The sequence below is a fragment of the Corythoichthys intestinalis genome, chromosome 9, assembly GCF_030265065.1.
Source record: "Corythoichthys intestinalis isolate RoL2023-P3 chromosome 9, ASM3026506v1, whole genome shotgun sequence".
NCBI lineage: Eukaryota > Metazoa > Chordata > Actinopteri > Syngnathiformes > Syngnathidae > Corythoichthys > Corythoichthys intestinalis.
Window position 1 is genome coordinate 11,470,346 of NC_080403.1, and position 12,681 is coordinate 11,483,026.

The 12,681-nt window shown below is 36.9% G+C and overlaps 1 protein-coding gene across 1 annotated transcript; it reads right to left on the reverse strand.

Annotated features, from left to right (window-relative positions):
* Positions 1-742: 742 nt before the first annotated feature.
* On the reverse strand, positions 743-11,089 carry nbl1 (NBL1, DAN family BMP antagonist). Its single transcript, XM_057846509.1, has 4 exons — positions 10,732-11,089; positions 8,146-8,326; positions 2,131-2,242; positions 743-1,308 (listed from the first exon to the last, which is right to left on the reverse strand). Exons 1-4 carry the CDS (start codon positions 10,748-10,750, stop codon positions 1,048-1,050), a joined length of 573 nt encoding a protein of 190 aa, XP_057702492.1. The 5' UTR covers positions 10,751-11,089; the 3' UTR covers positions 743-1,047.
* Between the last annotated feature and the right edge of the window lie 1,592 nt (positions 11,090-12,681).

Here is a 12,681-nt window from a genome sequence, read left to right on the forward strand (position 1 = left end):
ATATTGTTCTCTCAAACACAACAGTTCTTTTGGCTTAAAATACAGGATATGTTTTACTGTTGAGCTTTTATATATATTGTATATGTTTTACTGTTGCGTATTAAGACTACTGTATTTTTCTTCTAAACTTTTTTGGAGTGGACAAAGTGGAATAGATTGGTGCCTTTGAATCATTCTTCCTTTAACAATCTGTTAACCACAGAATGACTGACAGAGAAACTCATCTAAATTAATAGCTGAAAATTGTGTCTGTATGGATTAACACACAGTCTTTTAGATTATGTATCTGATTTTTAAATTGTTTATTGATATATTGTACATAATAAGAAAAATGATAAAATCACCGTTTTTACATAGTGTAGTTTGAACACATCTATTTTACATGTACAGTACATTTTTTTTTCTTCTTCCGTATTAATAACCAGGCCCATTTGTGTGTTTTTAAATAATGGGACCCAATTCAAAACTGCCCGCGGTGCTGCAGCGCCTCAAACCATCTTTTTTTTAAACGTATGAGCGCCTCCTCGTGGAAAACTAATGAGATGGCGATATATTAAAATGGAAAGTAAAGGAGTATAAGAGGTATTTATTTACCTTTCATAAAAAGCGGCATGGAAAATGAATGAATGAATGAATTATTAAACAGGTAAGTTTTATTCAAACCTATTTGCAATATAATTCTCCTGGAGTTGTTATAGGGTTGTTTGGTCCCACATAGCAAACAAAATAAATCAAGTGCAACTAAAACAATAACAGAATTTATTGGAGTCATTGCAGATAAAGGGCAGATACCGCAGTTCATAAACAAACTATGGTTGTGTCTGGATACACATATGCACACAATGTTTTATCAGTAAACAAAAGCAGTGCATTTATAGGCTCTTGTGTTAATTAGGACATGAATTAACAGTATTAACAATAGATAAAAGGAATTTGTAAATGTGTTTGAAGCTTTTAACACAACGTGAAATCCGCATCTTCAAAGTGCTTCTGCAAAACTACCCATTAACAAGGATGCGAAGTAGACGACGGTACAGCGGCAGGCACCTATCCGCCGTCTGACGTGTGTGGAAGAGCGTGATGCCCTGCGTGTGTGTGGCCATGCTTAGAGTGTGTGGGTGGATGAGTCTTGCTTTGGGTGTCAGGTAAAGATTGGGGGTCCAGGTGGTTGTCAGTTGGATACAGTTGCATCATTGCACCCTCCTGGGTGCCTTCCTTGCCGCAGGACTGGCAGCTGCATTGGAAGATCCTCTCCACTAGCTTGTCCACATGAGGAGTCTCTTCATTCCCTGGGCACTCCAGAGTAACCTTTGCATTGATAAACATATACAGAACATCACCGCTTATCCTTTTTGAGGGAGGGGGACAGATACTTGATCAATTACATGTACAGTATTTTGATATGTATGTTCAAAATGAGACAAATAAGCCCAAATCTGACAACCTTTGAGATGTTTGACTTTGGAAGTTCCCACTGTACTGTATAATTACCAAAAGCTAAACTCGTGCTCCAGACCTCACGCAACCTCCTTTCACTGTTTGCACTGTGCATTGAAAATGATCACTCAGCAGTTTTGTCAAGCTCTAGTAGGAGCGCCAAAGGGCCAAAACTGTGAGTGGTGTCCTCTTTCATGAGATCTGACTTTGTTATTTCCAGCTCCAGTTAAAGACATGCAACAATAATCATAACCACGAAAACAAACATCCACTTGAAGATGATTAAAAGTGATTTGAGTTCGAATCGCTCTCTTGCTCTCAAACAAACACACACATACTGACACACAGAGTGGACGAAGACCAAAGTGACTACTTTATCAGGTAACTGCCTCCTCTGAAGAAACGCAATATTTTCCACTGCAACATGTGTACGTGACCTCACCTGTACCCCCACCCGCTTGGTCTACAAGGCAGCCCTCCATAGTTGTTACTCCAAAGCCTTTGTTTTCGTAAGACAGGATTCCTATTTCGGAGCTAAAACTGTAGACAAGTGTAAAACCCTGTATTCCCATTGTCAACAAGCACAGGAACAAATGCACCCTTTTTGTACAGCGGCCTTCTTTGTGAGTAATGAACTCATTCGTGGACCAAAAGTTTTGTTACGTGAGCTAAAAAACATGCAATAACTCTTACCACTTCCCACTGAGTCTGGGCTGGCATGCAGGAGTCACAGTGAACCAGTGACTCCGTTGACTGTGGAAACGTGTTGGGGACGCTGTAGCTGAAACACTGGCCCAGACAAGCTCTGCAAAGAGGACATAGACCATCACATAATATGACATCATGGAGGGGAAAATGTTACTTTATTATATTGCTGGTGTTTTGAACTGGTTGACAAGTTTGGATGGGTCGCAAAAGTTGTGAATAGAGATGTCCGATAAGTACTTTCTAACCAGTATTGTCCAACTCCAAAAATCTGATACCGATATAAATCCGATACCAATACATGCGGTCGTGGACTTAACATACAGTGGGGAAAATAAGTATTTAGTCAACCACTAATCGTGCAATTTTTCCCACTTGAAAATAATAGAGAGGCCTGTAATTATCAACATGGGTAAGCCTCAACCATGAGAGACAGAATGTGGGAAAAAAAAACTGAAAATCACATTTGGTTGATTTTTAAATAATTTATTTGCAAATCATGGTGGAAAATAAGTATTTGGTCAATACCAAAAGTTCATCCCAATACTTTGTTATGTACCCTTTGTTGGCAATAACGGAGGCCAAACATTTTCTGTAACTCTTCACAAGCTTTTCACACGCTGTTGCTGGTATTTTGGCCCATTCCTCCATGCAGATCTCCTCTAGAGCAGTGATGTTTTGGGGCTGTCGTTGGGCAACACGGACTTTCAACTCCCTCCACAGATTTTCTATGGGGTTGAGATCTGGAGACTGGCTAGGCCCTTCCAGGACCTTGAAATGCTTCTTACGAAGCCACTCCTTTGTTGCCCTGGCTGTGTGTTTGGGATCATTGTCATGCTGAAAAGCCCAGCCATGTCTCATCTTCAATGCCCTTGCTGATGGAACTCAAAATCTCTCGATAAATGGCCCCATTCATTCTTTCCTTTACACAGATCAGTCGTCCTGTTTGCTTTGCAGAAAAACAGCCCCAAAGCATGATGTTTCCATCCCCATCCTTCACAGTGGGTATGGTGCAATTCAGTATTCTTTTTTCTCCAAACAAGAGAACCTGTGTTTCTACCAAAAAGTTCTATTTTGGTTTCATCTGACCATAGCACATTCTCCCAGTCCTTTTCTGGATCATCCAAATGCTCTCTAGCGAATCGCAGACGGGCCTGGACGTGTACTGGCTTCAGCAGGGGGACACGTCTGGCAGTGCAGGATTTGAGTCCCTGGCGGCGCATTGTGTTACTGATAGTAGCCTTTGTTACTGTGGTCCTAGCTCTCTGTAGGTCATTCACAAGGTCCCCCCGTGTGGTTCTGGGATTATTGCTCACCTTTCTTGTTATCATTTTGATGCCATGGGGTGAGATCTTGCATGGAGCCCCAGATCGAGGGAGATTATCACTGGTCTTGTTTGTCTTCCATTTTCTAATAATTGCTCCCACAGTTGATTTCTTTACACCAAGCGTTTTACCTATTGCAGATTCAGTAAGTTCCCAGCCTGGTGCAGGTGTACAATTTTGTCCCTGGTGTCCTTCGACAGCTCTTTGGTCTTGGCCATAGTGGAGTTTGGAGCGTGACTGACTGATGTTGTGGACAGGTGTCTTTTATACCGATAATGAGTTAAAACAGGTGCCATTAATACAGGTAACGGGTGGAGCCTCGTTAGACCTCGTTGGAAGAAGTTAGACCTCTTTGACAGCCAGAAATCTTGCTTGTTTGTAGGTGACAAAATACTTATTTTCCACTCTAGTCTGGAAATAAGTTCTTTAAAAATCAAGCAATGTGATTTTCTGTTTTTTTTTTTCCACAGTCTCTCATGGTTGAGGTTTACCCATGTTGACAATTACAGGCCTCTCTAATTTTTCAAGTAGGAGAATTTGCACAATTGGTGGTTGACTCAATACTTATTTGCCCCACTGTATAATGGGTAATTGTATTGTGATGCCCCACGGGATGCTTTACTAATAATAAATGTAACAACTTCAAGGTTTTCCAAACAAACATTCTGTGAAAAATAAGAAAACAACTTCAACTGAGTTATGGAAAAAGTGCTTGTATTGCACAACTATATTTATTGTTGAAATCAAAATAGTACAAACATCAGTTTTTTTTTATCAAGTGCAATGCCAAGTGCAGATAAGGCACTTATTCTGTCATCGATATGTGTGTGGGTACACAAATGGACAGATAGCGAACAAATCGAGTTCTAAAGAGAAGTCAGACGCTGGAGTAAAGTTGAATTAGCTTTGCTGTGGTCATCTTTCTCTTGACAAGATGTTGTGTAAATATTATGAGAGAACATCACAAAATATAGCAAAGTATACACCACATGTCAATTTGAATAGCAACTGGTAGTGCAGCTTGCAAGCAATGAAATAATGTAACCACATTTACCACAAATGCAAACAATAGGAACTATACACATTTCCAATATAATGTACTACACAACACTCATGAATACCAAATAAAGGAAGAATATAACTTACAAACACTGCTCGTACAGGTAGTCTCATGGTTACGAATGAGTTCCGTTCCTTGACTGGCATCGTAACCCGAATTTCCGTGTAACTCGGATTTAACCCTTTAAGTACCCGTAATTACCCCCTAAATCACAAAATAACTGTCCAAAAACATGTATTATACGTCATATTGATAAAATAAAGTAAAAAATAAGATACTGTACTCATCATCAATGCTGAGAAGTTACTGGATAAGACACTAGCCCCTTTCAGTCATACGCTAAATTCCCGGGATTTAAACGGGTAGCTTTTATGTCTGAAAGCAATTCTGACACGGACATTGTCCGCTGAGTCACCACCACGGCACAAGTCTGAAAGTGTCCAACCTGAGTAATTCCCGGTAAATCTCCCCATGCCTGAAAGCTATTCAATGGATAAATCACACGTCACATTACACTGGAATTTAGCGGGATATAAGTCTGAAAGGGGCTACTGTTACATAACTAAAAAAAAAAACAATTAAAATAAAGAATGAAGACAAAATTGCGGACAAGACTCCGACGTCGTAAAATCGAAATCACGTAAGTTGGGTAAGTCTTAACTTGAGGACTACCTGACAAACAACGTGATGAGATGGCAAGAACTACTATGGTAAAATAACTGCAGACGTTAGCTTGTCTATTTAGCTCTCTTTATTTGCAATGAGCTCGCATCGACACATGATTACGTCAGCAGCAAGTGCTGGAACTTATCAAAAGTAATTAAACCTGAAGGGGATGAAAATAAACAATAACTGGACATGACAGCACAGCCATATGCATATCGGCCGAAAACCAATAATGAAAAAATGATGGCGATTATTGTCCAGTTTCATTTTGAAATGCTTTTATCACTCGATATTATCAGCTAACTCTCGTTGTGACTTGTGCAGAAATGAGATCTAACTTACTGTCATGTATGTTAATCAATGTAAAGATACCAGGGACTTTGGGTGATGGACTAATAAGGCTCTGACATTGGTTCATCTGCTAAAGCGTTGCTGGTTTACCTGTATATCAATTAAGAGATAAAACCACACTCAAGGGAGGGTGGACAGACTACCTGCCCGTCTTTTTGTTCCAAATGAGGATGCAGTCAACCGAAACTTCTTTCCATGTAGATGTAATACAACACCAAACAAATGTCAAAAAGTGGTTTCAAATCTAAATTGAACTTGAAAGTGAGGGCAAGAGCATTTAGTAATAGTTTAGAAATCGTAGTAGTTTTTTTTTGTTTTTTTTGTAAATATGCAGTCATTTACAGATAGAGATTGGAATATATTCTAGGGGTATCAGGTAAGGTAGTGATTCCTAACAACTGTGCTACAGACAATATACTGTATCTTTCATTTATTCATTAACTGTAGAGCTTATCATCACAAGGGGTGTGGGTGTTGAAGCCTATCCCAGCTGACTATGGGCATTAAGCAGTGTAACCCCTAAATTGTTCCTTGAGTTTAATTTTATCTGGGTACAATTTATACAAAAATGTTGCTTGCATCAGTGTGTAGGTATAGGTTTTTCTTTTTTTTCTTTATTAAAGCAAAGTTTAAATGTTCAAACTGCGCATGTCACAGTGGTCGGCATTACAATTGTAACATACTTTTTAGGAATTACTTGTTTTTGATAAACCCCTGAGCCTGCTGATAATACTTTATTTCAATCTTGGTTATTATTATAAAATTTGGAGCGTTGTACCATTAGTATTTTTAGTATTTAATAATAATTAAAAATAATAATAATAATAAAACAGAAAGCTTTGGTATCTGGGGGTGTTTGAGAACCACTGTTACATAGTATCTTGATACTTTCTGTATATTGTACATATTGTGTATATAATAGGGCTGTCAAAATTATCGCGTTAACGGGCGATAATTTTTTTTTTTAATTCATCGCTTTAAAATATTTGACGCAATTAACGCACATGCCCCGCTCAAACATTAAAATGAGAGCACAGGTTCATGTGCAATTGTTACTTGTGTTTTTTGGAGTTTTGGCGCCCTCTGCTGGCGCTTGGGTGTGACTGATTTTATGACCATGAGAATTGTGTAATTATTGACATCAACAATGGCGACCTACTAGTTTATTTTTTGATAGAAAATTTTACAAATTTATTAAAACGAAAACATTAAGAGGGGTTTTAATATAAAATTTCTATAACTTGTACTAACATTTATCTTTTAATAACTACAAGTCTTTCTATCCATGGATCGCTTTAACAGAATGTTAATGTTAATGCCATCTTATTGATTTATTGTTATAATAAACAAATACAGTACTTATGTACAGTATGTTGAATGTATATATCCGTCTTGTGTCTTATCTTTCCATTCCAACAATAATTTACAGAAAAATATGGCATATTTTATGGATGGTTTGAATTGCGATTAATTTTGATTAATTAATTTTTAAGCTGTGATTAACTTGATTAAAATTTTAATCGTTTGACAGCCCTAGTATATAATGAATTGTGTTTAGGTTTTTTTCTTCAGTGTTTTCTAATATTCAATAGCAATAACATATTTTGTTGCAATCACCAGTCAGATAAATTGCAATGACAAAACTAACTTTACAAAGAAATGATGTATGATTTAAGCACAAAACTCGACAAAGAATACTTATTTACAGAAGCTCATTTTATTAATTTCTTTATTGCATTTGTATGTACCATTTTAAATATTAGTCACTGTCCTGTTTTGCAACCTCGAGGGTCAAGAGGCCAGTCGTTTTGACTACATGAGTGTGATTGTTATGTTGTCTAAAGCTTTCAAAACTAAATTGTGATTGTTATGACTTCATTTTGGAAGGTATAGATGAGGCCTGTGAACCACAGCTGTATTTCAGTTGACGATGAGCCGCATGTAAACTGTTTTCGGCTTGAGGCTGAAATTAAGGCAATGTAAGACAAAACTCTTTTGTTGAGAAATAATATACCAATGAACAAATTTTACATGACAGCTCTTGTGAAACAAATTTCCGGTAACATTGTTTCAAAAATGCATAAATATGCCCCAAGTATTTACGAAGGCACTTTATAAATACAATTTTGATTCAGTCATGAAATTTTGTAATGATTTACAAATGGTGTTTGTCAGCCAGTATGGGAATGTTGTATTTTTCCTGGTATGTAACCTACCTAAACATTGTATTTGGTGCCGCTCAATCATTTTTATACAACAATGTCACTGCATGTGGTAAATGGCTAACATATTACAAATGATTTTTTAATAGCATTTTGCTGGCTTTCCCGACAAGCAGTTTTATTTGAAGGATGAGCAATCCACTAAAAGACAATGTGCTTGTGCTTGCAAAATACAACATGCAAAATCACTTAAATTTGAGAGAAATTAACTTTTTGTGTTTGTTTGTTTGTTCTTTTGTTTGTTTGTTTGTTTTTTGCTTGTTATTGGTATACCTCAGCTTGGGAAGACACCAAAAGATGAGTTGTTTTAAATTGTATGAAAAGATCATCAGATAGAGGCAAGCAAGGACACAGAGGGGAGGAGGGGGCTCACTCTGACCTGTTTTGAATAGATCGAGGCTGACATCCAGTGTGCCCGACTATCTGCGTGATGTTCTTGGCCTCGCACCAGGCACTCTTGTCAGGGAACAACGCCAGGCGGTTGATGTGTGCGGGTGGTGCCGCAGCATACAGTGCAAACAGGGCACAGCAAATAGGAATGGTCTGCCACATGACTGCACCTAGTGGGGCACAACATAGCAGTTATTAACAATCACCAAACTCAGATTTTGTTCACCTAAACTAACGCACTGCTAACTTTCTAAAGATGCCTAGCCCTCTTTAGGATGCACAACACTGACAAAGGCAAACTCAACAAAGATGTAAATCACCAGCTGCAGAGAGAACATTAGGGTGGATTCGACTTGTGTTGTCCCTAAAAGACGAATAGTTGGAAGAAAGAAAGCCTTTCTGAGCTCAACCGCAATGTCCTCACCTCCCTCTTTAAAAATGCCTCAGCCAGTCAAGTCTTTTACAAGCCACAAATTTAACACGTTTCTCTCGTACCGTATCTGGTACCCACCTGTGAACAATACACAAGTACACTTGGAATACAAATACATTTTACTCTTGAATGATTTTGTGTTGCATTTCTTAGTAGTGTAAATAATAGTACAAAAGAAAAAAAACCTTTACAGCAGGGGTTAAGTATTATACGGTTGGAGTGACATATTTAAATATTGGAAGTAAAAACACAACATACGTGACTTCATGTCAACAAACTAATCTAAAGCTATTTGCTAAGACATTTTGTGCCTGCTTGATGATTCGTGAAATAGTTTTTAAAAATCTATGCTGACGATAGGGGTCAAGTTTTTTTTAAAAATTGCCGCAGCCCTTAATTCTGCCTGAAGTTTGGGAAACTATTTTACTGGGGCAGAAAAGTCAAATGCATAGTTCTCAGAAGCAATGATGGAAATCTAATTTCAAGACAAATTTAGGAAACTATGTAAAGTGAGTTTCATGCCTAAACTGTTGAGTTCATAGATCCTCTAATTTTGCAACTCTGTGGCGGTGGGTCTCAAACCTTTTTACACCAAGTACCACCTAAAAATTCTCTTCAGGTACCACCATCATTGTAACACAATCTCATAGTAGTCCCAGCAGAACACCCAAATTGAGGTAAAGGTTTTATTCTCAAAGAGTATACTTAATTTATATTTTTCTAATCCTGTAACATATCGCACAGTGTGAACCTAAACACTGTATTTGTAAAAAAATATTAGTTCAAATGAAGTTAAAATGTACTTTATACAACAGGCAAAAATGATACCTACAGATTTAAAAGAATACAAATGCAAATATATTGCACAAAACAGACAAATGAAATTTAACAGTAATTAACAAATGTACAGTCCTGCATTTTTATTTTATTTTTTTGTAATATCATGTACTTTTTGAAGTTGAATACTCGTGCCTCAGTGAGAATCACTGCCTATCGGCAATGTTCTAGTAATATTTTGACAGTCTTCACGATCGTAAAAGTATGTTTTTAAAACACACAAAAAATTGTACTACGATACAATATATATGTAATAAACTTCTCACATTTTGAAAACGGGAAAAAAGGAACATAATTGCAAGGAAACTGAGTGATAAGAGTAATAGTCTTTTAGATATTGCTGAAAGTAATATAGCATTTCAATTTGTGTGTGGTATTTCTGTGGGCAAGTAGCCTTTGGCATTCATTTGGGGTATAACGTACTTCATTTGAACGTACTTCAGCCTGTTTAAGAAGTTGATTCAGGCAACACTGTTGGTTGTGAAATAGAAAATTAAGAATGGAAATTAAATATGCTATTGGTCAACAGGCAAAGTTATTTACATTCAGCTACATGCCATGCGTGTATGTAATTGATGATTGAGTTTTAATTGTAAATACTGTATACATTTTACTAAATGGCCAGATTATTTCCAATGGTTTGTATGTTGCATTCATGGGAGTTATCATCATACTTTTTGTCATCACTGCTAAGAAAAAATAATAAGAAAGCCAAAGAAATCGCAACAACAACAACCAGAAAAGTTGCATTTAATTGCAAGAACACGTGACCCTTCACCACAAAACATATAAACCTGGGTCAAATCTATGAAACTGATACATGTATGATGAAATACATTCCGAAGAGGTATATGAATCATCTAATTTGACCCAAATGTTCTGCTTTTTGAAAGAGGATTCATATTCATATTCCACTTTGAGTCCAATTGTTATCATCTCCCGTGGGTTTTGAAGGGGGCAAACATACAAAAAGCAAAATATTAATAAGTTGAACCTCAGAATTGTCACTGAGCTGAAGTCTCACGAGATTTGTTGACACATTTGGTTTGTTCGACTTTGGAGGTCTTATAATAGTTCAAAATTTTACCATGTAGAAAACAAATGTTGACTCACCATGCATAAGAATTGCAACTTAAATTATTGTTGTTATTATTACTTTGGAGCAGTTTTGTTGGCTTTTCTGGAGTCGAACTTTGATTTCACCGATTCAGGAATAAAATTAAGTTCCCTATAAATATTGGTATTTACGAAAGATGACATTGGAAATCGCTACTACGGGAAACCCAACATGTCCACCGATCTTACCGTTGCTGTGCGTCAACATCGTCTCCCGGAGTAAAACAATATATATATGTGTGTGTCTTGTAGTTTGTTAATAAGGAGCGCGTCTTGCTCAGCGTCTGTACATCCAAGCTTGCTATGTCATATAGCGGTCATGTCATCCAGGAGAAGATCATCGTTTGTCCTAAAATGGGCCGTGCGCTGCTATCTCATGTCAGGCTCCATCAGCCCGGAGCGAGGGTCCCTCCCCTTCATAATTCTTTCTTTCCTCCTCGTCCAGCCCGAGTCAAGTCCCAAGTTAAGGCCGTTGAAAAGCTCTTTCCAAGCTGTGGTAGTAAAAGGCACGCAGTCGGGAAGACGAAGGGAGCCCCTGCTGAGAGGTGGCTTGGAAGTCCGGTTTGAAAAGTTTCCTTTCAAGTTAAAGGCAAGGCGAACAAGATTAGGGGGCGATACAGTCAGATTACACAGTTTAGTCACACTTTACATCTGACCACGAGTATTAACCAAAATAATGATTACTTTTTAAAAAGCACAATTCTGCAATTTAAATACGTTCGAGACAAAACTGAATAAAAAGGCGTTTCTCAATTTTAAAGACAAGTTTATTTTTAAAATATGTATGACGGAAAACTCAGGCAAGACAGAAAAAGCAGTTTCTGCTCTTGCACCCCTCTTTAAAATAAACTGCTGTATTTTAAGCCAAAAGAACTGTTGTGTTTGGTAGAACAATATGTCTATATGCTGCCATAGCAGATTAATGGCACATTAAGCCCCCGAACTATTTTAAATTTGTCTGTTTTACCCTGGAAACCCACGTTTACAGATGTCACGCAACCGCTTCTGTTTCAACCCAGCCATAAAAAGAAGTAATTATTCAAAATGTCTATCATTTTTAGCTTGGAATCATTAATTGATGTCTGATATTTCGTTAAAAAAACGACTTTAAAAAAATATTCACTCACATATTTTAAACTTTTAAACAAATTACGTCACAGTGAAAAAAATGGTGTCGGGAAATAAGTCACGGATATCTACCTCATAACTATGGCTTAATTTTATTTTTTTGTTACTGTTGCCTTTTCCCCGATATGTTAGATGATAAATAATCGATTCAAACAAAGAAAAAATGAAAAAAAAAAAAACATTTAAAACAGTAAATATATGAAAAAGAACTCGACCACTCCTTGATGTCTGCGATTTCTGCATCGCGGCCCTTGTTATATTACCATGTTTCACCTATAAAATCCCCCAAAAATCCGGCTGTCGCCATTCACTTCTGTGTCTTGACAGTCGATGATACATGCTAAATGGAGTTTTTGGATCGAAACAATTTAAGTAGGCGATAATATCTCGTTAAAATTATGGCATCTTTAATTATGCTCTCGCGTGCTCTCACCTCCAGTTAGGATTTTGCTGTTCAAAAAAAAAAAATTTTTAAATGCTCTCCTGTTCAAAAATTTTCTTTCTCCTGAAAATTGAGACTTTTAAGCTTTCCAATGATGTATCACATATGAATATTGGACAATTTGGAAATTTGGCCAAATTGGAGGTCTCAGAGCAGAACTTCAAGTCACCTGAGTGTTTTCCTCCATATACGTATTGACAATGTTTATTTAACTATACTTAAAACATTTGATCAATTATTGGGACACACTCATCTGTTAAATTTATGCAAATAGAATGGCGCATCACCCTGTACAATATGGATAATACTGCTCAATTGAGTGGCATATCAAAACTCACTTTTGTTTTGTGTAATATTATGTACTTTACATATTATTATATTTTTACATAATTTTATAATATTATTAATTATTAATATTATGTTGACTTTTGAGGGTCTGCATTCGATTGGAAGTATCTTTTATTTTCATTTGCTCCTATACTTAACCCTTTATACGGCAAGTTATTTTATTCAATTAAAAACAAAAAAGGTTCAAAATGAACTATGACCACGCAACTCCTTCTAGTGGC